Here is a 26,983-nt window from a genome sequence, read left to right as displayed (position 1 = left end):
GTCCTGGACTCAGCGAGCCGTACAGCGGTAGCGTCCGGCAATTCGGTGGCAGTCCGCAGGGCCATGTGGCTACGCGAATGGAAGGCAGACTCTGCTTCCAAGAAGTTCTTAACCGGTTTGCAATTTTCTGGCGACCGTTTGTTTGGCGAGCAATTGGATGAAATTATTAAACAATCCAAGGGAAAGGACTCGTCCTTACCCCAGTCCAAACCAAACAGACCTCAGCAACGAAAAATTCAATCGAGGTTTCGGTCCTTTCGGCCCTCAGCCAGGTCCCAATCGTCCACGTCCAACAGGTCAGAGAAGGGTCAGAGGAACTCTTCTGCATGGCGGTCTAAGTCACGTCCTCCAAAGACCGCCGGAGGAACCGCCTCCAAGTCGGCCTCCTCATGACTTTCGGCCTCCCCAAACCGCATCCTCGGTCGGTGGCAGGCTCTCCCGCTTTTGCGACGCCTGGTGGCCACATGTCCAAGACCGATGGGTGAGAGACATTCTGTCGCACGGTTACAGGATAGAGCTCAGCTCTCGTCCTCCGACTCGTTTCTTCAGAACATCTCCGCCCCCCGAGCGAGCCGATGCACTTTTTCAGGCGGTGAACACTCTGAAGGCAGAAGGAGTTGTGATTCCCGTTCCCATTCAAGAACGTGGTCGCGGTTTTTACTCCAACTTGTTCGTGGTGCCAAAAAAGGACGGATCATTCCGCCCCGTTCTGGACCTCAAACTGCTCAACAGACACGTGAGAACCAGACGGTCCCGGATGGAATCTCTCCGTTCTGTCATCGCCTCGATGTCCCAAGGAGACTTCCTAGCCTCAATCGACATCAGGGATGCTTATTTCCATGTGCCGATTGCACCAGAGCATCAACGCTTCCTGCGTTTCGCCATCGGGGACGAACACCTTCAGTTTGTGGCACTGCCTTTCGGCCTGGCGACAGCCCCACGGGTCTTCACCAAGGTCATGGCATCCGTGGTGGCGGTCCTACACTCTCAGGGCCACTCGGTGATCCCTTACTTAGACGATCTCCTAGTCAAGGCACCCTCCCGGGTGGCATGTCAACACAGCCTGACCATTGCTCTGGAGACTCTCCAGAGGTTCGGGTGGATCATCAATTTCCCAAAGTCAAAATTGACACCGACCCAATCACTGACTTACCTCGGGATGGAGTTTCATACTCTCTCAGCGATAGTGAAGCTTCCGCTGGACAAACAGCGTTCGCTGCAGACAGGGGTGCACTCTCTCCTTCGGACCCAGTCACACCCCTTGAGGCGCCTCATGCACTTCCTAGGGAAGATGGTGGCAGCAATGGAGGCAGTTCCCTTTGCGCAGTTTCATCTGCGTCCACTTCAATGGGACATTCTCCGCAAATGGGACAGGAGGTCGACGTCCCTAGACAGGAACGTCTCTCTTTCACTGGCAGCCAAAACCTCTCTTCAGTGGTGGCTTCTTCCCACTTCCTTGTCGAAGGGAAAATCATTCCTGCCCCCATCCTGGGCTGTGGTCACGACGGACACGAGTCTGTCAGGGTGGGGAGCGGTCTTCCTCCACCACAGGGCTCAGGGAACCTGGACTCCGACAGAGTCCTCCCTTCAGATCAATGTTCTGGAGATAAGGGCAGTGTATCTAGCCCTAAAGGCGTTCCATCGGTGGCTGGAGGGCAGACAGATCCGCATACAGTCGGACAACGCCACGGCGGTCGCGTACATCAACCACCAGGGCGGCACACGCAGTCGTCAGGCCTTCCAAGAAGTTCGGCGGATTCTGCTGTGGGCGGAAGCCACAGCCTCCACCATCTCCGCAGTTCACATCCCGGGCATAGAAAACTGGGAAGCAGACTTTCTCAGTCGCCAGGGCATGGACGCAGGGGAATGGTCTCTTCACCCGGACGTGTTTCAAGAGATCTGTTGCCGCTGGGGAACGCCGGACGTCGACCTCATGGCGTCTCGGCACAACAACAAAGTCCCGGCATTCATGGCACGGTCTCAAGATCACAGAGCTCTGGCGGCGGACGCATTAGTTCAGGATTGGTCGCAGTTTCGACTGCCTTATGTATTTCCTCCTCTGGCACTGCTGCCCAGAGTGTTGCGCAAGATCAGGTCCGACTGCCGCCGCGCCATCCTCGTCGCTCCAGACTGGCCGAGGAGGTCGTGGTACCCGGATCTGTGGCACTTCACGGTGGGTCAACCGTGGGCACTCCCAGACCGACCAGACTTGCTGTCTCAAGGGCCATTTTTCCATCTGAATTCTGCGGCCCTCAACCTGACTGTGTGGCCATTGAGTCCTGGCTCCTAGCGTCCTCAGGGTTATCTCAAGATGTCATTGCCACTATGAGACAAGCCAGGAAACCAACGTCCGCCAAGATCTATCACAGGGCTTGGAGGATCTTCTTATCCTGGTGCGCTGATCAGGGTTTTACCCCCTGGAAGTTTGCCTTACCCACTTTTCTTTCTTTACTTCAATCCGGAATGGACAAGGGTTTGTCTCTCGGCTCTCTCAAGGGACAAGTATCTGCGCTTTCCGTGTTTTTTCAAAAGCGTCTAGCCAGGCTTCCGCAGGTCCGCACGTTCCTGCAGGGAGTTTGCCACATAGTCCCACCTTACAAGCGTCCGCTGGAACCCTGGGATCTTAACAGGGTGCTAACGGCTCTTCAGAAACCACCTTTCGAGCCGATGCGGGATGTCTCTCTATCACGCCTTTCGCAGAAGGTGGCCTTCCTAGTGGCAGTCACATCACTTCGGAGAGTGTCTGAGCTAGCAGTGCTGTCATGCAAAGCCCCCTTCCTGGTGTTTCACCAGGATAAGGTGGTTCTGCGTCCGGTCCCGGAATTTCTCCCTAAGGTGGTATCCCCTTTTCATCTCAATCAGGATATCTCCTTACCTTCCTTTTGCCCTCATCCAGTTCACCAATGTGAAAAGGATTTGCACTTGTTAGATCTTGTGAGAGCACTCCGGCTCTACATTTCTCGCACGGTGCCCCTGCGCCGTTCGGATGCGCTCTTTGTCCTTGTCGCTGGCCAGCGTAAGGGGTCGCAGGCTTCCAAGTCAACCTTGGCTCGGTGGATCAAGGAACCGATTCTTGAAGCTTACCGTTCTTCTGGGCTTCCGATTCCTTCAGGGCTGAAGGCCCATTCTACCAGAGCCGTGGGTGCGTCCTGGGCATTGCGGCACCAGGCTACGGCTCAGCAGGTGTGTCAGGCGGCTACCTGGTCGAGTCTGCACACTTTCACGAAACACTATCAGGTGCATGCCTATGCTTCGGCAGATGCCAGCCTAGGTAGGCGAGTCCTTCAGGCGGCGGTCGCCCACCTGTAAGAGGAGGGCCGTTGTCGGCTCTTTTTATCGAGGTATTCTTTTACCCACCCAGGGACTGCTTTTGGACGTCCCAATTGTCTGGGTCTCCCAATGGAGCGACAAAGAAGAAGGGAATTTTGTTTACTTACCGTAAATTCCTTTTCTTCTAGCTCCTATTGGGAGACCCAGCACCCGCCCCTGTTCCCTTCGGGCTGTTGTTCTTTTGTGTACACATGTTGTTCATGTTGAATTGTTGTTTTGGTTCATGGTTTCAGTTCTCCGAACATCCTTCGGATTGAATTTACCTTAGACCAATTTATAAGTTTCCTCCTTCCTGCTTTTGCACCAAAACTGAGGAGCCCGTGATGCACGGGAGGGTGTATAGGCAGAGGGGAGGGGTTACACTTTTTTAAAAGTGTAATACTTTGTGTGGCCTCCGGAGGCAGAAGCTATACACCCAATTGTCTGGGTCTCCCAATAGGAGCTAGAAGAAAAGGAATTTACGGTAAGTAAACAAAATTCCCTTCTTTATCATGAAACTCCATGGCACTGCAGACCCTGGTGAAAATGGGATATGGGCACTATTACTCATTAGTAGATTTACCCATTTCTTGCAGTGAATCTTTACTATTGTCCAGACAAGTTGTTCCACTATTGCATTCATTTCCTCCGTGATATTTTTGTGCTTCACATACATTGGCCCGACCTGGCCATCAAAGAGTTCCGGGGGATCTGGAACTGTGTAATTTCTGAAGCTCCTTCTCTTCTTGTATTCATCGTAGGGTATCGATATTAAATACCATTGTGTAAATAACTCAATCAGTAGTTCATAGGAGAGCACCTTCTCAACAAGTCAGTTTAGGAAGTTGGGCCCTGCTTAGTCCATATGGGGTCGTCATTCAAGTGTCTTGAGCATGGTAGTGCCCGCTCATCACTAGTTACAAGTACTGCGCATGGTAGTGCCCGCTCATCACTAGTTACGAGTACTGAGCACCTGAGCATGGTAGTGCTCGCTCATCACTAATTACGAGTACTGAGCACCCGAGCATAGTAGTGCCCGCTTATCACTAATTACGAGTACTGAGCACCCGAGCATGGTAGTGCCCGCTTATCACTAATTACGAGTACTGAGCACCCGAGCATAGTAGTGCCCGCTCATCACTAGTTACGAGTACTGAGCACCTGAGCATGGTGGTGCCCGCTCATCACTAGTTACCAGTACTGAGCATGGTAGTGTCCGCTCATCACTACTTGTCAGCTCTCCTGACTTATGTTTTATTAAGGTATAAAAACACCCCAAAGTGGGGTAGATTATGTGTGAACATTGAATATGTGGTTGTTGAGCTGCATTACTGCCATATTGAGATACATATTGCACAAATTGGCTAATTTTCCTATGCACATCTGCTGTGAGGAGGTGTAAGATGTATATGGGAACCTACATTATCCAACTTAAATTTGTCTTTCCCAGGTTAAGCACTACAAATGTAAAGGGCAAGTAGGAGACTGCTGTAAATGAAAACAGCCTTAGGCCCCCTTCACACGTCCGTGATAATCACGCATGTTTTTCACTGACATGTCAAAGGTGCGTATTGCCCTCTGTGTGCCGTGTTTATGGCACACGTGTGTTCTCCGTAGAATGGGAACTTTCTACTCGCCTGTCCCTGGCGTCGCTGTCCGTGGTGCTGATCTTCGTTCTCCAGTCCTGCCGACTCCCCGCTGCTGCTGCTGCTTCCGGCCGCAGTGAAGTGAATATGCAATGAGCATAATGTGCGGGGGTCAGAAGCAAGTGCCACCAGTGGCAGAGACTGCAGGGCTGGAGAAGGTGATATAGATTTTTTTTTTTTTTTTTCACAGACATGTGTGTTTTCTCCGGTGTGTGTCACACGGATCACATCCGTGCAGTCCATGTGACACCCGTGATGCTGGAGAAAAACTGACATGTCTATGTGTGGAGCACACAGGCACACGTATGCTCCACACGTACACTTGGTCCATGGCAAAACGCACGTGTGCGCAGACCCATTGATTTTAATAGGTGTACGTGTGCCCATGTCTCCAGCACGTGAGGAAATGGATCAAACACGTGCCGGAGACACGGACGTGTGAAGGAGGCCTTAGGGGTACGCGCACAGGACATCTGTGATGTTTGCCAAACAGCTGGTGGACATGGCGACTGAAATCTTCACCATCTTGGAAGTTGATGTGGTTGTCATTCTCTGGGGCACGGACGGCCCCAAAGGTGAAACCTATATTTGTTAGCTTGCATGCTCCTCTTAATAAATGGGGTGCACCTTATTCCAGCAGGATCTTGGTTAAATACTGGACTATGAAACGACACTTCTGGTAAATGAACTCCAAATGTTTAAAGAAAAACTAAACTTTTGGTTAGATTTTTTTTTATATATATATATATATATATATATATATATATATATATATATATATAATATAATATAATATAATATATATATATATATATATATATATATATACACAGTTAGGTCCAGAAGTATTTGGACAGTGACACAATTTTGGCGAGTTGGGCTCTGCATGCCACCACATTGGATTTGAAATGAAACCTCTACAACAGAATTCAAGTGCAGATTGTAACGTTTAATTTGAAGGTTTGAACAAAAATATCTGATAGAAATTGTAGGAATTGTACACATTTCTTTACAAACACTCCACATTTTAGGAGGTCAAACGTAATTGGACAAATAAACCAAACCCAAACAAAATATTTTTATTTTCAATATTTTGTTGCGAATCCTTTGGAGGCAATCACTGCCTTAAGTCTGGAACCCATGGACATCACCAAACGCTGGGTTTCCTCCTTCTTAATGCTTTGCCAGGCCTTTACAGCCGCAGCCTTCAGGTCTTGCTTGTTTGTGGGTCTTTCCGTCTTAAGTCTGGATTTGAGCAAGCGAAATGCATGCTCAATTGGGTTAAGATCTGGTGATTGACTTGGCCATTGCAGAATGTTCCACTTCTTTGCACTCATGAACTCCTGGGTAGCTTTGGCTGTATGCTTGGGGTCATTGTCCATCTGTACTATGAAGCGCCGTCCGATCAACTTTGCGGCATTTGGCTGAATCTGGGCTGAAAGTATATCCCTGTACACTTCAGAATTCATCCGGCTACTCTTGTCTGCTGTTATGTCATCAATAAACACAAGTGACCCAGTGCCATTGAAAGCCATGCATGCCCATGCCATCACGTTGCCTCCACCATGTTTTACAGAGGATGTGGTGTGCCTTGGATCATGTGCCGTTCCCTTTCTTCTCCAAACTTTTTTCTTCCCATCATTCTGGTACAGGTTGATCTTGGTCTCATCTGTGCATTGAATACTTTTCCAGAACTGAGCTGGCTTCATGAGGTGTTTTTCAGCAAATTTAACTCTGGCCTGTCTATTTTTGGAATTGATGAATGGTTTGCATCTAGATGTGAACCCTTTGTATTTACTTTCATGGAGTCTTCTCTTTACTGTTGACTTAGAGACAGATACACCTACTTCACTGAGAGTGTTCTGGACTTCAGTTGATGTTGTGAACGGGTTCTTCTTCACCAAAGAAAGTATGCGGCGATCATCCACCACTGTTGTCATCCGTGGACGCCCAGGCCTTTTTGAGTTCCCAAGCTCACCAGTCAATTCCTTTTTTCTCAGAATGTACCCGACTGTTGATTTTGCTACTCCAAGCATGTCTGCTATCTCTCCGATGGATTTTTTCTTTTTTTTCAGCCTCAGGATGTTCTGCTTCACCTCAATTGAGAGTTCCTTAGACCGCATGTTGTCTGGTCACAGCAACAGCTTCCAAATGCAAAACCACACACCTGCAATCAACCCCAGACCTTTTAACTACTTCATTGATTACAGGTTAACGAGGGAGACGCCTTCAGAGTTAATTGCAGCCCTTAGAGTCCCTTGTCCAATTACTTTTGGTCCCTTGAAAAAGAGGAGGCTATGCATTACAGAGCTATGATTCCTAAACCCTTTCTTCGATTTGGATGTGAAAACTCTCATATTGCAGCTGGGAGTGTGCACTTTCAGCCCATATTATATATATAATTGTATTTCTGAACATGTTTTTGTAAACAGCTAAAATAACAAAACTTGTGTCACTGTCCAAATATTTCTGGACCTAACTATATATATATATATATATATATATATATATATATATATATATATATATATATATATATATATATATATATATATATATATATATATATATATATATATATATATATATATATATATATATATTATATATTATATATATTATATATAATATAATATATATTTTAGGTCCTTTTTTAATTCTGAGCAGATCAATAGGAATCCAGGTGCTAAGACCAGCACCGATCACATAAAAGACTTTGCAGGTCATGAGCGCACACACAAAGGGCAAGTCAGGATTTCTGCTCCATCCGTCCTCCCCTGAGTACGGAGCTGTGCACTTGTAAGCGCTCTTCTGATCAATCAGTTCAGGAGCGAAGGGTTTAAAATATATTGAATAAAACATCTCTCCAAAGTTACTCTTTAAAAAAAAGATGCTCCAGTATTGTTATTTTTGGCGTGCACCATCATAAGTGGTATCATTAACTTTTCTTTGCTCTGGACCACTACGGATGTTCATATTAACCCTTTTTATCACCCAGAATCCCAGCTTCTCCCATCGTTTCAATGATGGGTACACTCATGTATTTCCAGTGAAGCAAAATGGTTAAAAATATCCACCCTAAAACTGAAAACTGACTACGTGTGTTATGTTTAGTCACCATGCCCGGTGTCCTTTGTTTTACTCCCACTGCTTCTTCCGATGAGATTGGCATTCTAGTCCTCCTGCATCCAAGATGGCTCTATACGGGGGTAAGGGTATGTGCGCACCTGTGCTTTTTTTTTTTCATGCTTGTACGCTACGTTCTGCACCGCAGCATAAAAGCATGCGTCCTGCGTCCCCAGCACAATCTATGAAGATTGTGCAAATTTCATCCGCACGTTGCGTTTTAGAACGCAGCGTTTCGGCTGCTGAAATATTTTGCCAAAACGCCTCGTTCTAAAAAGCAACATGTCACTTCTTTTGTGCGTTCCGGATGCTGTTCCCACTCTTGTCTATGGCAGAGCAAGCATCCAGAACGCAGGAATTCCGCATGCACAATGCTTTCAAAATGCAGCTTTTCGGCTGCGTGTTGAAACGCACATGCAGTGACTTGAACGCTGCGGGATAGAACGCGGAGACGTGCACACATATCCTAATTCTGAACTGTTCCTCCACCGCGCAGGTAAGGATGGGGAGGTCTGGATAAGTCTCATCAATGCACGCCCCATGCCAATGCGGCGGTCATCTTGGATTGTGGAGGACCAGAACTTCATTCCCAGCAAAGAAGATAGCCCGGGACGAATAGAGGAACCCAGGATAACTGTACGGGACAAAAGAAGTGTCACATTTCTTTACCACGTTGGAGGATCTTTTAACGAATACCACATGCTAATTGAGTGCCCACTGCAGGGTCTAAGTGAGTCCAGGGCTGTGGAGTCGGTAAGCCAAACCTTCGACTCCGACTCCGACTCCTCAAATTCTCTTGCACCGACTCCGACTCCGGCTCCGACTCCGACTCCGGCTCCGACTCCGACTCCTACATATATTGCTTATAGTTAGGTGAAAAATTTATTGTAGTACATGAATATGTGTATGTGAACATCAGACATTTAATAATTTTTATGATACAATAATCAAGATATTTGGATAGAACATAAAATATATTTATTGGAATACAACTTTAGAACACAAAAAACTGTAATAAATTGTAAATATGTAATACACTATGTAATATACAGTAGATTACATATATATCTTGTGTGTGTGTATATACACTGTATATATATATATATTATATATATTACATATTTACAATTTATTAGTTTTTTTGTGTTCTAAAGTTGTATTCCAATAAATATTTTATGTTCTATCCAAATATCTTGATTATTGTATCATAAAAACAATTAAATGTCTGATGTTCACATTGTACTACAATAAATTTTTCACTTAAATATAAGCATTATACTAAATGTTGTTATTTAGTAAAATATTCAGCACATTCTGCATTGCACTACTGTCCCCAATTTATTATATATTTTAGGAGTCGGAGTCGGTGCATTTTATACCGACTCCGACTCCGACTCCACCAAAATGAGCTCCGACTCCGACTCCGACTCCGACTCCACAGCCCTGAGTGATACATGACCGAAGGATTTAAAGAGCCCCAAAAAGTAGAAGCTGTGCACTAACCCTAACACAATGAGGCTGATTTACTGAGCCATGTGTCCCAGAAACACACCTTAATTTGTGCATTTTGCCACCCATTATTGTGTGTTTTCGATACATTTTCAACATAATGTACCTGTACAGTACTTTTTCATTAAAATAAGTCACATTTGCGATACCTGCGGATAAAGCTCGAGGCCCTGCAGATATGTGTAAGGGCAACTTCATTAGGGCCTCATGAAGTGAGCGGGTGTGGTTAGGCTGTGTGCACACATTGCGTATGTGTTTTTCGGTGCAAATTTGTCACAAAACCAGAAGGGTTTCCTGATGCCAGCAAAGTCAATGAGAATCCTGAAGTCTCATGCACACTTTGAGTATTTTCTCATTGCAGATTTGGTGCAGTGTTTTTGCCGCAAATCTCACCATTTTAATGAAAGGGAAAAAACCTGCACTGAAAAAAAAAACAAAAACGTGCAGTAAAAGACGCACCGAAAAGGCGGCAAAAACACTTGTTTTTCCTGCCAAGAGATTCAGAAATGGTGCAGAAATAGCTTTACATGTGCCCATACCTTAAAAAGAAAGTGTCTGGAGACACGGGTCAGAGGATCGGTAAGATGAGTACATTGGTTGTCAGGCCACATACAATCAAAATAAACTCCAAAATGCTGTGTGTGATCCCTGCCTTTTAAAGGTGTGGTTTTTTTTTGTTTTTTTTTTTCTTTTTCAGATTACATCCCCCCCCCCCTCCATCCAGCTGCAGGTTTTATTTTTTTTGTTTTTTAATAATTTAACAGAATAATATTCCTGCCCATCCTCCCTGTGTCCAGCGCTGAGTCTGCAGCAACGCTCCCAGTGTGTGTAATCATCTGCATCCAATAACCGGCTCGTGGCGTCACCTGGGGCCGAGCCGCTGGATGCTATTTGCTGCCTCTCTATTGGTGTAACGTCAGCTAAAGACAATAACGGACACCGGAGCAGCAGTGAAGACCAAGCGCCGGACCCAGGGAGGGTGAGTGAACCACATTGCAGCTGGGGAGGGTTTCTGAAACTGGAAAATGGTTTTAAAGGGAACCTGTCAGGGGCAATATGCACCCATAAACACAAGCGGTTTTGGGTGCATATTTTGAATCTCTGCCTAACCGCCCCTGTATCTAGTAGGATAGATAGAGAGATCTTTACAAAAAGTATTTCTAAGGCTGTGTGCTTTTCTCATACTTTTATGCTGCGTTCTGCACCGCAGCGTAAAAGCATGCGTCCTGCTTCACCAGCACTATCTATGAATGTGCAAATTGCATCCGCACCTTGCGTTTTAGAATGCAGCGTTTCGGCTGCTGAAATATTTCGCCAAAATGTTGCGTTCTAAAAAGCAGCATGTCACTACTTTTGTGCATTTCGGATGCTTTTCCCACTCTGTCTATGGTAGAGCAAGCATCCAGAACGCAGGAATTCCGCATGCACAATGCTTTATAAACTCAGCTTTTCGGCTGCATTTTGAAACGTACATGCATTGACTTAAACGCTGTGGAATAGAACGCAGAGACGTGCGCACATACAGTCATATGAAAAAGTTTGGGCACCCCTATTAATGTGAACCTTTTTTCTTTATAACAATTTGGGTTTTTGCAACAGCTATTTCAGTTTCATATATCTAATAACTGATGGACTGAGTAATATTTCTGGATTGAAATGAGGTTTATTGTACTAACAGAAAATGTGGAATCCGCATTTAAACAAAATTTGACCGGTGCAAAAGTATGGGCACCTTAACATAAAAGTGACATTAATATTTTGTAGATCCTCCTTTTGCAAAAATAACAGCCTCTAGTCGCTTCTTGTAGCTTTTAATGAGTTCCTGGATCCTGGGTGAAGGTATATTTGACCATTCCTGTTTACAAAACAATTCCAGTTCAGTTAAGTTTGATGGTCGCCGAGCATGGACAGCACGCTTCAAATCATCCCACAGATTTTCAATGATATTCAGGTCTGGGGACTGGGATGGCCATTCCAGAACATTGTAATTGATCCTCTGCATGAATGCCTGAGTAGATTTGGAGCGGTGTTTTGGATCATTGTCTTGCTGAAATATCCATCCCCTGCGTAACTTCAACTTCGTCACTGATTCTTGCACATTATTGTCAAGAATCTGCTGATACTGAGTTGAATCCATGCGACCCTCAACTTTAACAAGATTCCCGGTGCTGGCATTGGCCACACAGCCCCAAAGCATGATGGAACCTCCACCAAATTTTACTGTGGGTAGCAAGTGCTTTTCTTGGAATGCCGTGTTTTTTTGCCTCCATGCATAATGCCTTTTTGTATGACCAAACAACTCAATCTTTGTTTCATCAGTCCCAAGGACCTTCTTCCAAAATGTAACTGGCTTGTCCAAATGTGCTTTTGCATACCTCAGGTGACTCTGTTTGTGGCGTGCTTGCAGAAACGGCTTCTTTCGCATCACTCTCCCATACAGCTTCTCCTTGTGCAACGTGCGCTGTATTGTTGACCGATGCACATTGACACCATTTGCAGCAAGATGATGCTGCAGGTCTTTGGAGGTGACCTGTGGATTGTCCTTGACTGTTCTCACCATTCTTCTTCTCTGCCTTTCTGATATTTTTCTTGGCCTGCCACTTCTGGGCTTAACAAGAACCGGACTTGTGTCCTTCCATTTCCTTACTATGTACCTCACAGTGGAAACTGACAGTTTAAATCTCTGAGACAACTTTTTTGTATCCTCCCCTGAACAACTATGTTGAATAATCTTTGTTTTCAGATCATTTGAGAGTTGTTTTGAGGAGCCCATGATGCCACTCTTAATAGGAGATTCAAATAGGAGAACAACTTGCAAGTGGCCACCTTAAATACCTTTTCTCATGATTGGATACACCTGCCTATGAAGTTCAAAGCTCAATGAGGTTACAAAACCAATTTAGTGCTTTAGTAAGTCAGTAAAAAGTAGTTAGGAGTGTTCAAATCAAGAAATTGATAAGGGTGCCCATACTTTTGCACCGGTCAAATTTTGTTTAAATGCGGATTGCACATTTTCTGTTAGTACAATAACCCTCATTTCAATCCAGAAATATTACTCAGTCCATCAGTTATTAGATATATGAAACTGAAATAGCTGCTGCAAAAACCCAAATTGTTATAAAGTAAAAAGGTTAACATTAATAGGGGTGCCCAAACTTTTTCATATGACTGTATCCTAAAGATCCTTTATGATATGCTAATGAGCACAGGGATTAGTCACAAGGGCATTAGTTACTGCGTTCATTCCGCCCTCTTAGCATGTTAGTACGCCCCTGTGTGTGTGCTAACATGCTATTCGCTGCCCACTGACTCGCATCATCAGCAGTGATGCACATACCTGTGTCTGTTGTCACCGCTTCAGAACGCCCGGCTTAGGTGTACTTTGCACACTACGACATCGCAGCTGTGATGTCGGTGGGGGTCAAATCGAAAGTGACGCACATCCGGCGTCGTTGTCGATTATCTGAGTATGTGACTCATTTTTACTACGATTAACGAGCGCAAAAGTGTTGAAATTGTATGATTGGTGTAGCGTCGGTCATTTCCATAATTTCGCTGCAGCGACAGGTACGATGTTGTTCCTCGTTCCTGCGGCAGCACCCATCGCTGTGTATGAAGCCGCAGGAGCGAGGAACATCTCCAGTCCTTACCTGCGTTCCGCCTGCAATGAGGAAGGAAGGAGGTGGGCGGGATGTTTACGTCCCGCTCATCTCTGCCCCTCCTCTGCTATTGGCCGCCGGCCGTGTGACGTCGCTGTGACACCGCACAACCCGCACCCTTAGGAAGGAGGCGAGTCGCCGGCTAGAGTGACGTCGCAGGGCAGGTAAGTTCGTGTGAAGCTGCCGTAGCGATAATGTTTGCTACGGCAGCTATCACAAGATATCGCATGTGCGACGGGGTCAGGGATTATCGCGCTCGGCATCGCTGGCATCGCTGCCATCGGCTTGCGATGTCGTAGTGTGCAAAGTACCCCTTAGGGCAGTGCACACCATCAGAAGTCACCGCATTTCCGGTCATGTGTACTAGACCTTTCTGAAGCTGGGACATGTATAGTGCACGACTGGAAGTGCCGGGCAGTCTGATCATGCGCACTGACCCTAAGCGGGGCGTTCTGAAGCGGTGACAATGGACCCAGGTACGCACGTCACTGATGATGTGAGGCAATGGGCAGAGAATAGCATGTTAGCACATACACAGGGGCGTGCTAACATGCTAAGAGTGCAGAATGAGCGCAGGAACTAATGCCCTTCCCACTAGTCTCTGCACTCATTAGCATATCATAAAGGATCTTTAGAAATCCTTTTTTTATAGCGATCTCTTTATCTATCCTAGTGTGTATACAGGGGCGATTAGCCAGGAATTAGCAATATGCACCCGGAACTGCTCGTGGTTCTGGGTGCATTTTACCCCTGACAGCTTCCCTTTAAGTATGCAGCTTCACAGCTTTGCAAGTGAAGTATTGCATCCCCTACTAACTTCAGCCTGCGCGTTGTCTACGACACCACAATTTTGGGTAAATAATAGACTAAACTAAGATGCTTGAGTGCTCAGTACTTGGACTGACTCGATTACAGTCTTTGGGAAAAATGCTTGCGTTTCCCATTGACTTTCATTATACTCAGTAATTGAGTTGAACCCGTCTGAGCGCACAACCTGCTCGTTTTGAGTACTGAGCACCCCAGCTTTTTTATTGCTCGCTCACCACTAGTAAACAAGTATTTTTGGGAAATGTTGCAGGGGTTGCAGTGTACACGGACTAATCAAGCCAAGTCCAGTTTCACCAGTAATATTCTTTTTCTTGAGTCATCTCATCTATGTGGGGAGAAGACCTCCTCGTTGTGTGAAGGACGCGTTCTCCTGCACCGCACAGGACTCTTCAGCCTCATCATGTCTTTGTTGTGAGCTCCCGCCTGAGCCAGGCAGCGGCTGTCAGAAGTCCGACACAAGCCTCCTCTCTGATGACTGCTTCAGCTCCGCTCCTTCCCTTTACTCTGCTATTTTCAGACTGAGCCGCGTCCTTTGTTATTATAATTTCAGGCACTTGGTTGAGCTTCTGAAGAGAACAGTGATTCACGGGGAGAGTAACTCTGCGCTGATCATCGGTCCCAGGGGATCGGGGAAGAGTATGGTAAGATTACTGCTCACCTCCGCTGCCAGCCTACTGCTGCTGTGTCTGCATTCATGTATATAATGTGTGTGTATATAATGCTTATCACTGCTGACCAAAAGAATACCGGTTTGTTTTGTGTTTTTGTTTTTCCCCCTCTACGCTCTCTCCTATTATTATAAGACCAGCACATATACTGATGCTCCATTCTGACCCAACTTCACGAGGCTTTTTCTGCATCCTTCATTTTTTTTTTTTTTTTCTTAACATGTCATACAGTTACAGTCAAAATTATTCAACTCCCATTGCAAGTTCGGTTTATTAGCAACATTTGCAAACTTTGTGCTCTTTTTTTTAGTTTCATTGGTTAATTACAATGTAAATGGATCAGCACAGCAAATCACCAGTGGATCCTCCAAATTCTACTCAAAATGCAACTTTAGCTGATTACTGCAGTCTCCGAATTATTCAACCCTTCATGATAGTGGCCTTTAATAGTTACTAGAGCGCCTCTGGCTGTTATTATCTGCTGCCATTATGATGCATAGCACCCCACCTGCTGTGCTTCACTACTGACACCACCAAGCCCTCTCGTTGTGCTTCACTGCTGGCCCCCCCCCCCTCCGCTTCATTGCTGGCCCGCCTAGTTCCCCCACTGTACCTCACTACTGGCCTTAACAAGCCCTCACCATGCATCACTACTAGCATTACTGAGCCTCCACCATGCTTTACTGTTGGCACCACCGAGGCCCCCTATCTGTACTTCACTGTCAGCACCGCCGATTCCCTCAACCCACACACTCATGCTCCACTGTAGGCATCACCGAACCCCCACCATGCTTCAGTACTAGCATTACTGAGCCCCCACCATGCTTCACTGCTAGCATTACTGAGCCCCCACCATGCTTTACTGTTAGCACCACCGAGGCCCCCCTACCTGTACTTCACTGTGTGCACCGCTGATTCCCTCACCCCACACTTTCATGCTCCACTGTAGGCATCACTGAACCCCTCCATGCTTCACTACTAGCATTACTGAGCCCCCACCATGCTTTACTGTTGGCACCACCGAGGCCCCCTATCTGTACTTCACTGTCAGCACCTCCGATTCCCTCACCCCACACACTCATGCTCCACTGTAGGCATCACTGAACCCCCACCATGCTTCACTGTCTGCACCACTAAGTCCTCCTCTCCACATCCTTGCTTCACTTTTGGCACTGCTGAGCCCCACCGTGATTTGGTGGGCAACAAAAAAAAATTAGTTTTGGTATATATGCAATAGTAAGAGCACGTTCACACCATGGCCTTTTCACAGACCAAACCCTAGCAAAACCCCCCCACAAAATTAGCATATACCCTATAGTAAATAAATAGTAGCAACTCATGTAACTAACACTGGGTACTTGATTAACACTGTTTGATCAAAAAGTATAACAGCATCCCACCGCGACAAGGTGTGCCCAGTTGGGAAGATCATACTCTGGTATTAAAACCTCACCTCGTGTCAGAGACATCAATGTAAATAAGGGCAGAGAAAGACGGGGCCCAACTACAACCACCTGTGAATGGAAAGCTATATAGATGATGTGCTCAGCTCAGAACGACGGCGCATGCCCCTATATGAATGGACAGGGGGCTGCAGTTTGGCTCAGTTTTCTCTGCCCTTATTCACATTGATGTCACTGACACAAACCGTCCCGACTGGGCACACCTTGTCACGGTGGGATGGCTTTAATGCTTTTTGATCAAACGGTGTTAACCAAGTACCCGATAGTAGTAGTTGTACATGTGACTAACATTTATTTACTATAGTGTAGAGTGCCTTGCGAAAGTATTCACCACCCTTTGGCATTTAGTTTTTTTTGCTACCTCACAACCTGAAATGTCAGGAGTTTTTGTTGTTTTTTTGAGGACATTAGGTCATGTAAAGAACATGCCTACAACAGTGAGCATTTGGTTTTCCTTTTATTTTGAAGCAAATAATAAATAGGACCAAATAATTGAAAACTTCACTTTGCATAACTATCCCCCCCCACCTAATAAGTCAGTACATTGTAGCACCTCCTTTCGTAGCAATTACAGAGCTGCAAGTTGCTTTGGATAAGTCTCTGAGCTCTTCACTGGGATTTTTGATCATTCCTCAAGGCAAAACTGCTCCAGCTCCTTCAAGTTAATGGTTTCCTCTGGTGAATAGATTCTCAATTGAATTAAGGTCTGGGCTGTGACTCTGCTGCTCCAAAACATTTACATGTTTCCCCTTAAATCACTCCAGTTTTGCTCTAGCAGTAGCTTGGGGTCATTGTCTTGTTGGAAGTTGAACCTCCATCCCAGTGTCAAATCACTGACAGACTGAAGCACGTTTTGCTCTTGAATATCCCTGTATTTCACACCATCCATTTTCCCCTTCACTTGGTCTATTTTTCCTGTTTCTGCTGACGAAAAACATCCCCACAGCAGGATACTGCCACCACCATGTTCCATTGTGGGGATGGTGTTCTTGGGGTGAAGAGCTGTGTTGGCATACATCGCGTTTACCTTGGTGGCCAAAAAGTTCAATTTTGGTTTCATCTGACCACAGCACCTTCTTCCATACATTCTGGGGGTCTCCCACATGTCTTTTGGCAAAACCAACAAGACAAAACAATCACTGATCTTGGGGAGACCAGCCAGAGAAAACACTGCTGGCAGCCGACGAGGGCGCTCAACACAGTGAAATCTTAAGTGCAATGCACCGAGGGCCACTTAATATGGTGGTTATGGTGGTCTCCTAAAAAAAGCTACTTGGCTAGGTCCTTCCCGGAGGGATATCTGGCTAGTTTCTGTGTCAAGACTCCTAACAGAGGCTCCACAGACTTTTTTGATTTGCATTTTGGCAAAAACAAAAGGAGCCTTCCAATTTTTGTCTTTAAGTAAAGGCTTTTTTTCTGGCCACTCTTCCACAGGCCAGTTCTATGGTGTGTATGGTTGATTGTAGTTGTATGGACAGATACTCCAGTCTCTGCTTGGGAACTCTGCAGCTTCTTCAGGGTTACATTTAGTGTCTCTGCGCAGCACGGGCTGGGGCTCGCTGCTGCGTGGGCTCTCTACTGCTTAGTATAGTTTTGATAACATCACTGGTTAATCAGCAGGAGATAATCATTACAGGGCTACTCGTCATGCTGCAGGTAGTCCAGCATATTCATGAGCTCTGTATAATTGCTAGTTCTGCAGCAGAGAAAACATTGATTTTATCACAATGAAAGCAAACAGCCCAGTAAGTGACACATCGCTGGAATCAAGGTATCTGTCTCTACATTATGCTTCTCTCAGATGGGGGAGCAAAAACCTGCTGACAGATTCACTTTAAGGCTCTTTCAGCAGATATATATAATCATAGATAGATGGCTAGATAGATAGAATCATAGATCGATGGATATGTGGCGCCCCTGAGGCTTCAGTCACCACAGGGTACTGCACCTCACTTAAGGTGCAGTACTCATCCTGGATCCAGAGGAGGTCGGTACCAGTTCCACAACACAAACTTATATACACAACCAGGTTGCCCTCCCCATTGGGGACCAGGCTAGGGTTGGGTCTTAAGGTAGTCACCAAACATGGGGGGCAGCCACCCACTAGTGATAGGGAACCGGGGGAGGAGCAGCCACCACGTGGAGTTAGGAGCTTACACAACAGTTAGTGTTCTCCAGCAGGAGAGACTAGGAGCGGGACCGGTGCGGTTCAGGGTGCAGAGCCTTAGGGTGGAACAGACTTCACGTTGTATCACCAGAATCTGCAGGACAGGAGGATTGCAAGTCCCTCTGACCACCACGAGATCCCGGAGCACAGTGCCACATAGGGTCCGGAGTCGTGATTACAGTCAAGCCCCACAGCGGCCCCACATCATCTACACCTGGGACAGGAGCTAACACTACACGAACCGTGGTCCCCAAGCAGCCTCAGGCCACGGGGATCCATCTTTAAAGGCGCAAGAAGGAAGAGTCCATCGACCACCGGACCGGTTCTAACCTCCAACGCATCCAGGATCGTCTGGGGCCCATCATGGCTGGAACCACAGCAGCTGATTCAGCCTTTTGATTGCCGTCGCCCCGCGCTTCAGCGCCAACGGCCACTACTCTCCTCATCATCCTCCCCGGGGCCCCGCTCCACCTGTGGGGAGCAGAACCATCCTTGCTGCAACACCATCCGCCCCGGAGGACAGCGACAGCAGCGGCGGCTAATCCCTGGCCACGTACCACAGGTGGCGTCACAAGACTATCATCCTCATCATTCCCCCACCATCATCCAAATCCCCTTTTATTGTACACCTCGGGGCCACGAAGCCGGGCAGGGCCACCTGTGACATCCCCCTGACCCGACATCACCGGCTCGGCAACGAGTAACATTTAACCCCTGCCCCGTGGGTGCTACATATAGATGAGGGACGGATGGATGGTGGGGGGTGGGGTCACAGCAGGTGGGGATGGAGTCACAGCAGGTGGGGATGGAGTCACAGCAGGTGGGGGGGGGTCACAGCAGGTGGGGGTGGGGTCACAGCAGATGGAGGAAGGTGAGAGGTGGGAGAGGGGCAGCGGCTGATGGGGGAGGCGGTGGCAGATGGAGGGGACGCAGCAGATGGGTTCAGTGACGCTGGATCAGGGGCACTGACTGCTGGGGCAATGGCGGCGGCTGAAAGGAGACCGTGTCTGTAACTTACCGATCGCTCTCCTCAGACAGCTTCCACAGACGCTGGAGTGAAGCTGAGGGGAGTGGTCTCCGGCCCCAGATCCACAGTGGAGAGAGCGGTCACAAGGCCGGTCTCTCCAATCAGAGCTGGGGGCGGGTGAAAACTGAGGTCACCCAGCTCCAGCCTATGATCAGGGCTACAGCTGCACTGATCATGGCTGGATTTCAATGTTTCAGCCATTTTCAATGGCTGTACATTACAGTGGCTGTGATTGGCTGAGCGGCATTCGTCAGCCAATCACAGCCTTTTTAGGTCCGGGGAGGAGAAACCACCCCTCCTGAGGTCAGGCAGACGGCCCCTCCCCCCCGAATCTAAGATATTTGCAAAGCGATCGCAGCTACCAGGGCCGCGATCTCGCCATGACGTACTGGGTACGTCATAGGTCCTTAAGTACCAGAGAGCTGTGTCGTACCCGGTACGTCATAGGTCGCTACGTTTTCAGGCTCTAGGGGCCCGCTCCCGCTTGGGGCCCTTTTGCGACTGCAGGTGCTGTTAGTGCAACGTCCCCGCCCCCTGCCCCATGGGGCCCGATGAGCAGAGGCATGAAAGGGGAGGGGCCCGGGCTGTCAGCGTGTCCGGGCCCCCCCTCCTGCCTCCTGCTCACTGCACGGCCAGCCCTGCGAAATGTACTGTCAACGCCCCCTGCCCCTGGGGCCCGGTGACCGGAGGAATAAAAGGGGAGGGGCCTGTCAGCGTGTCGGGGCCCCCCTCCTGCCTGCTGCTCAGCGGGCCCAGTACAGGAGTCCCAGTAGTAATGCCCTGATGGCGGCCCTGCTACTAAGTACTAAAGACGTTTGTCCTGAAAGGGCAGAATAATTCTAAGATTGGACTAGTCCATAAGAGGCATTTGTATTGAAACCATTTCTTTTATTAGTAGTGTTCAGCAACTTTGATTTATTACAAACAATAGAAAGTTTGCAAACTTTGCTAATGAACCTAATTATGAATTGAATTATTTTCTTGGCAAGTTTATTAGTTAATATTTTGGCCAAAATACTTAAACACGCAGCCCCCACGAAGGGTCTTTATTGTCTGGTCAGTCCTGAAACTAAAACCGATCACTGAAAACAACCAATATGACTAATTCACCGTTAAAATAGTAGCAGAGGGAGTGCTAAACAAAAAAAAATGACCAAGTATATGAGTGCAACAGTATAGGTAATCAATGTACCGTAATTGTGTATATACACAGTATAATTATATGAAGAAAAATGCTGAGCCTAAATTGTAAATGTATTCTATAATCTAAAAAATATTGTAGTAAGGCTGCTTTCACACATCCGGTTTTTGCAGTGCGGCTCAAAAACCTATGCAACGGATTCGGCGAAAAAAACGGATCCATTGCATACGTTTTTCCATGTGGCCCGTCCGTTTTTTGACGGATGCACCTTGATACTGAGCATGCGCAGTGCAAAAAAACACATCCGGCGGCCAGATGCGGTTTTTGCCGCAGGACGCCGCATCTGACGTCCATAGGCTTGCATTGTTTTTTTTTCGCCGCACAAAAAACCGTGCCTGGTAACGTTCCATCTGGCCGCCGCATGGGCTAAATGTGCCATCCGGCAAAAAACGGACGCAACGCAAGGCCATGCGGCACAATATGGCGCTAATGCAAGTCTATGTGGGAAAAAACGCAACCGGCGGCAAAAAAAAAAACGGTTGCGTTTTTTCTGCAAAGTGCCATATTGTGCCGCTCAGCAAAAACCGGATGTGTGAAAGCAGCCTAAATCTCAATGTCTGTCTGGTGACGCACAGGCAAAGTAGAATAGAGATGGAAAAGTGTCCACCTATGCCAGACTATAATCACAAGTCTATAGTGGAGAATTTATTTCTGGCACACATAAAAACACACAGGATATTGTGATGTATGTTATAAACTAGCTGTAGTACCCGGCGTTGCCCAAGATAGTAACTGTCTGTGTCTCTCTCCCGGTCTGTCTGTGTCTCTCTCCCGGTCTGTCTGTGTCTCTCTCCCGGTCTGTCTGTGTCTCTCTCCCGGTCTGTCTGTGTCTCTCTCCCGGTCTGTCTGTGTCTCTCTCCCGGTCTGTCTGTGTCTCTCTCCCGGTCTGTCTGTGTCTCTCTCCCGGTCTGTCTGTGTCTCTCTCCCGGTCTGTCTGTGTCTCTCTCCCGGTCTGTCTGTGTCTCTCTCCCGGTCTGTCTGTGTCTCTCTCCCGGTCTGTCTGTGTCTCTCTCCCGGTCTGTCTGTGTCTCTCTCCCGGTCTCTCTATGTGTCTCTCTCCCGGTCTCTCTATGTGTCTCTCTCCCGGTCTCTCTATGTGTCTCTCTCCCGGTCTCTCTATGTGTCTCTCTCCCGGTCTCTCTATGTGTCTCTCTCCCGGTCTCTCTATGTGTCTCTCTCCCGGTCTCTCTATGTGTCTCTCTCCCGGTCTCTCTATGTGTCTCTCTCCCGGTCTCTCTATGTGTCTCTCTCCCGGTCTCTCTATGTGTCTCTCTCCCGGTCTCTCTATGTGTCTCTCTCCCGGTCTCTCTATGTGTCTCTCTCCCGGTCTCTCTATGTGTCTCTCTCCCGGTCTCTCTATGTGTCTCTCTCCCGGTCTCTCTATGTGTCTCTCTCCCGGTCTCTCTATGTGTCTCTCTCCCGGTCTCTCTATGTGTCTCTCTCCCGGTCTCTCTATGTGTCTCTCTCCCGGTCTCTCTATGTGTCTCTCTCCCGGTCTCTCTATGTGTCTCTCTCCCGGTCTCTCTATGTGTCTCTCTCCCGGTCTCTCTATGTGTCTCTCTCCCGGTCTCTCTGTGTCTCTCTCCCGGTCTCTCTGTGTCTCTCTCCCGGTCTCTCTGTGTCTCTCTCCCGGTCTCTCTGTGTCTCTCTCCCGGTCTCTCTGTGTCTCTCTCCCGGTCTCTCTGTGTCTCTCTCCCGGTCTCTCTGTGTCTCTCTCCCGGTCTCTCTGTGTCTCTCTCCCGGTCTCTCTGTGTCTCTCTCCCGGTCTCTCTGTGTCTCTCTCCCGGTCTCTCTGTGTCTCTCTCCCGGTCTCTCTGTGTCTCTCTCCCGGTCTCTCTGTGTCTCTCTCCCGGTCTCTCTGTGTCTCTCTCCCGGTCTCTCTGTGTCTCTCTCCCGGTCTCTCTGTGTCTCTCTCCCGGTCTCTCTGTGTCTCTCTCCCGGTCTCTCTGTGTCTCTCTCCCGGTCTCTCTGTGTCTCTCTCCCGGTCTCTCTGTGTCTCTCTCCCGGTCTCTCTGTGTCTCTCTCCCGGTCTCTCTGTGTCTCTCTCCCGGTCTCTCTGTGTCTCTCTCCCGGTCTCTCTGTGTCTCTCTCCCGGTCTCTCTGTGTCTCTCTCCCGGTCTCTCTGTGTCTCTCTCCCGGTCTCTCTGTGTCTCTCTCCCGGTCTCTCTGTGTCTCTCTCCCGGTCTCTCTGTGTCCTTCTCCCGGTCTCTCTGTGTCTCTCTTCCATTCTGCAAGAATAGTCCGCCATCAGTATTGCCAACGTTTCGGCTCAGTTGCGAGCCTTTATCAAGGCAGAATAATCTATTAACAGAAAAGTAGACCTATCAGTCATGAGAAAAATGGGAAAAATAAAAAACAGAAAACAAAGTATATACAAATCTGCATACAATTTATTGTATGCAGATTTGTATATTATTATTATTTTATTATTATTTATTTTTATAGCGCCATTCATTCCATGGCGCTTTACAGTGAAAGAGGGTTTACATACAACAATCATTAACAGTACATAACAGACTGGTATAGGAGGAGAGAGGACCCTGCCCGTGAGGGCTCACAGTCTATAGGGAATGGGTGATGGTACAATAGGTGAGGACAGAGCTGGTTGCGCAGTGGTGTACTGGACTGAGGGCTATTGTAGGTTGTAGGCTTGTTGGAAGAGATGGGTCTTGAGGTTTCTCTTGAAGCTTTCCACGGTAGGTGAGAGTCTGATATGCTGGGGTAGAGCGTTCCAGAGTATGGGGGAGGCACGGGAGAAATCTTGTACGCGATTGTGGGAAGAGGAGATAAGAAAGGAGTCGAGAAGGAGATCTTGTGAGGATCTGAGGTTGCGTGCGGGTAGGTACCGGGAGACTAGGTCACAGATGTAAGGAGGAGACAGGTTGTGGATGGCTTTGTATGTCATGGTTAATGTTTTGAACTGGAGTCGTTGGGCAATGGGAAGCCAGTGAAGGGATTGGCAGAGTGGCGAGGCTGGGGAATAGCGAGGGGAGAGGTGGATTAAGCGGGCCGCAGAGTTTAGGATAGATTGGAGGGGTGCAAGAGTGTTGGAAGGGAGGCCAGAGAGCAGGAGGTTGCAGTAGTCGAGGTGGGAGATGATGAGGTCATGCACTAATGTTTTTGCTGAATCTTTGTTAAGGAAAGCACGGATCCGGGAGATATTTTTGAGTTATAGTCTGCATGAGGTGAAGAGGGCTTGGATGTGTGGCTTGAAGGATAGAGCAGAGTCGAGGGTTACTCCAAGGCAACGAGCTTGTGAGACTGGGGAGAGTGAGCAACCATCAAGTTTGATGGAAAGGCTTGTTGGAGGAGATGAGTGAGGAGGAGGAAAAACAATGAAGTCTGTTTTGTCCATGTTAAGCTTTAGGAATCGCGCAGAGAAGAAGGATGAAATAGCAGACAGACATTGTGGGATTCTGGTTAGTAGAGAGGTAATGTCAGGTCCAGAGAGGTAGATCTGTGTGTCATCAGCATAGAGATGATACTGCAAGCCGTGGGACTCTGAGCTGTCCCAGGCCGAAGGTGTAGATGGACAACAGCAGGGGTCCAAGAACTGAGCCTTGGGGGACACCGACAGATAGGGGGCGAGATGAGGAAGTGGTGTGAGAATGGGAGACGCTGAAAGTTCGGTCGGTTAGGTATGAGGAGATCCAAGATAGGGCCAAGTCTGTGATGCCCAGAGATGAGAGAATGTGTAGTAGGAGGGAATGGTCTACTGTGTTGAAGGCAGAGGACAGATCCAGGAGGAGGAGGACAGAGTAGTGTCGCTTGGCTTTGGCAGTTAGTAGATCATTGGTGACTTTGGTTAGGGCAGTTTCAGTAGAGTGATGAGGTCGGAAGCCAGATTGTAGCCGGTCAAAGAGGGAGCAGGAGGAGAGGTATGAGGACAATTCAAGATGGACATGCTGTTCCAGTAGTTTTGAGGCATAGGGGAGAAGGGATATGGGGCGATAGTTTGACACAGAGGATGTGTCAAGGGAAGGCTTTTTGAGGATGGGTGTAATGGAGGCATGTTTAAAGCATGAGGGGAATACACCACTTGTTAGTGATAGGTTGAAGAGATGGGTTAGGGCTGGGATGAGGACTGCGGTGATGTTGGGGATGAGGTGCGATTGGAGCGGGTCAAGTGCACAGATGGTTAGATGTGATCTTGAGAGTAGAGTGGAGAGATTGTTTTCTGTCATGGTGGAGAAGCTGGATTTGGAGGAAGAGGGATGAGTAGCTATGATGAGGGGCTGTGGTGATTGTGGGCCAAAGCTTGCTCTGATGTTGTCAGTCTTCTGCTTGAAGAAAGAGGCAAAGTCTTCAGCTGAGATGAGAGGAGAGGGAGGTGGTGCCGGGGGACGGAGGAGAGGAGAGGGAGGTGGTGCTGGAGGACGGAGGAGAGAATTGAAAGTGTTGAATAACTGTTTAGGGTTGTGAGAGAGAGAGGATATGAGGGATGAGAAGTAGGTTTGTTTTGCAGCAGTGAGTGTGGACTTGAAGGTGGTGAGGGACTCTTTATATGCAATGAAGTGCTCAGTGGAATGAGACTTCTTCCATCTGCGCTCAGCAATTCTGGAAGCCCGTCTCAGTTGTTTAGTCTGACTCGTGTGCCAGGGTTGCCTGTTGATTGTGCGGGTTTTGGTGTGTGTGAGGGGGGCAGCTGATTCGAGAGCTGCAGAGATTGTAGTGTTGTATAAAGTTGCAGCAGCATCTGCGTCATGTAAAAAAGCAATGTCTGTGAGAGGAAGAAGGGACTGTGAAAGTGCGTGTAAATCAAGGTGTTTGATATTTCTGCGAGGGTGTGAAAGTTTGTGGAGGGGGGGTTGCGTACTTGGAGAAGAGAGGGAAGAGAATGTGAGTAGGTTGTGGTCAGACAGGGGGAGAGGTGAGTTAGAGAGGTTAGATAGGGAACAGAGGCGAGTGAAGATGAGGTCCAGCTTGTGGCCATCTTTGTGAGTAGCTGCAGAAGACCATTGGGTGAGGCCGAAGGAGGAAGCAAGTGTTAGAAGTTTGGAGACAGATGAGTGGGAAGTGTCAATGGGGATATTGAAATCACCCATGATAATGGTGGGGATGTCGGTGGAAAGGAAGTGTAGTAGCCACGTGGTGAAATGATCAAAAAAGGCTGTGGCTGGCCCTGGAGGGCGGTAAATGACAGCCAGTTGAAGGTTCGAGGGGGCGTAGATGCGTACGGAGTGCACCTCAAAAGATGGGAGAGTAACAGAGGGTGGTAGTGGAATTGGTGTAAAGGAGCATTGGTCGGACAGGAGCAAACCAACTCCTCCACCATGCTTGTTAGTGGGGCGGGGTGTGTGAGAGAGTTGGAGACCACCATAAGAAAGTGCAGCAGGAGAGGCTGTGCCAGAGGGGGTGAGCCAGGTTTCAGTGATGGCAAGGAAGGAGAGTTTATTAGTGATGAAAAGATCATATATATATATATATATATATATATATATATATATATATATATATATATATATATATATATATATATATATATATATATATATATATATATATATATATATATATATATATATATATATATATATATATATATATATATATATATATATATATATATATATATATATATATATATATATATATATATATATATATATATATATATATATATATATATATACTTTTTGTTTTCTGATGTTTTTTTTTTATTTTTCTTATGACTGATATGTCTATTTTTCTGTTAATAGATGATTTTGCCTTTCTTAAGGCTCACCACTGAGCCGAAACGTTGGCAATACTGATGGTTGACTATTTTTGCAGAATAAATTTATAATATACATCGCAATATCCTGTGTGTATTCATATGTGTGCCAGAAATAATTTTCTACTATATTAGCATTTTTTTTTCTGAGCACCTCTCCTATATGGTTATAGCTGAGCTTCTCCATTATCTCTCTATAATAATAAGTGTATGACTAACTTATTCCGGATCAGACCCGTCATAAGGTCGCAGAGTAACACTGTGAGTAAGGAGACTCTCAGCATGGATTGCGTCTACCCCGACGCACGTTTCTGCCTTGTTGCCTTTGTCCTGGGTGATGTGTCTGGGAACAGACCGTTTACTTCTGACCAAGGTCCTCTGTATGCATTTTGTATATTCTCACCAGTTTCTTTCCACACTCCTAAGACTGAGAATTTAGATTGAGCCCCACTGGGGACAGTAAATGATTTTAATGCCTGTACAGATTATTCCGCTGATGTGAGACCACGACCTTTGTGATGTCTTTCAGCTCTTACACGATGCACTAAACGAAATATTTGCAGTTAAAGAAATAATGGAGAATGCCCTGCAGGTCCAGCTGAATGGTAAGTGACTGGATCACTCGACTCCGGGCTGCCCGCTCAGCCAATACTGCCTGATGTGTGCA

General features: G+C 47.2%; 1 protein-coding gene across 2 annotated transcripts in view; it reads left to right on the top strand.

Moving 5' to 3' along the window:
- The window catches only part of ORC4 (origin recognition complex subunit 4), a 76,981-nt gene that overhangs the window by 12,651 nt on the left and 37,347 nt on the right, over nt 1-26,983 (top strand). For both annotated transcript variants that reach the window (XM_075318807.1, XM_075318808.1), the window contains 2 exons: nt 14,628-14,718; nt 26,846-26,921. In XM_075318807.1, coding sequence (XP_075174922.1) covers nt 14,628-14,718; nt 26,846-26,921 — 167 coding nt within the window. The remainder of the gene's footprint in view (nt 1-14,627; nt 14,719-26,845; nt 26,922-26,983) is intronic.

The sequence above is a fragment of the Anomaloglossus baeobatrachus genome, chromosome 7 (assembly GCF_048569485.1).
Source record: "Anomaloglossus baeobatrachus isolate aAnoBae1 chromosome 7, aAnoBae1.hap1, whole genome shotgun sequence".
Lineage (NCBI taxonomy): Eukaryota > Metazoa > Chordata > Amphibia > Anura > Aromobatidae > Anomaloglossus > Anomaloglossus baeobatrachus.
Note: the sequence above shows the minus strand (reverse complement) of the source record. Positions and strands in the feature narration are given on the sequence as shown.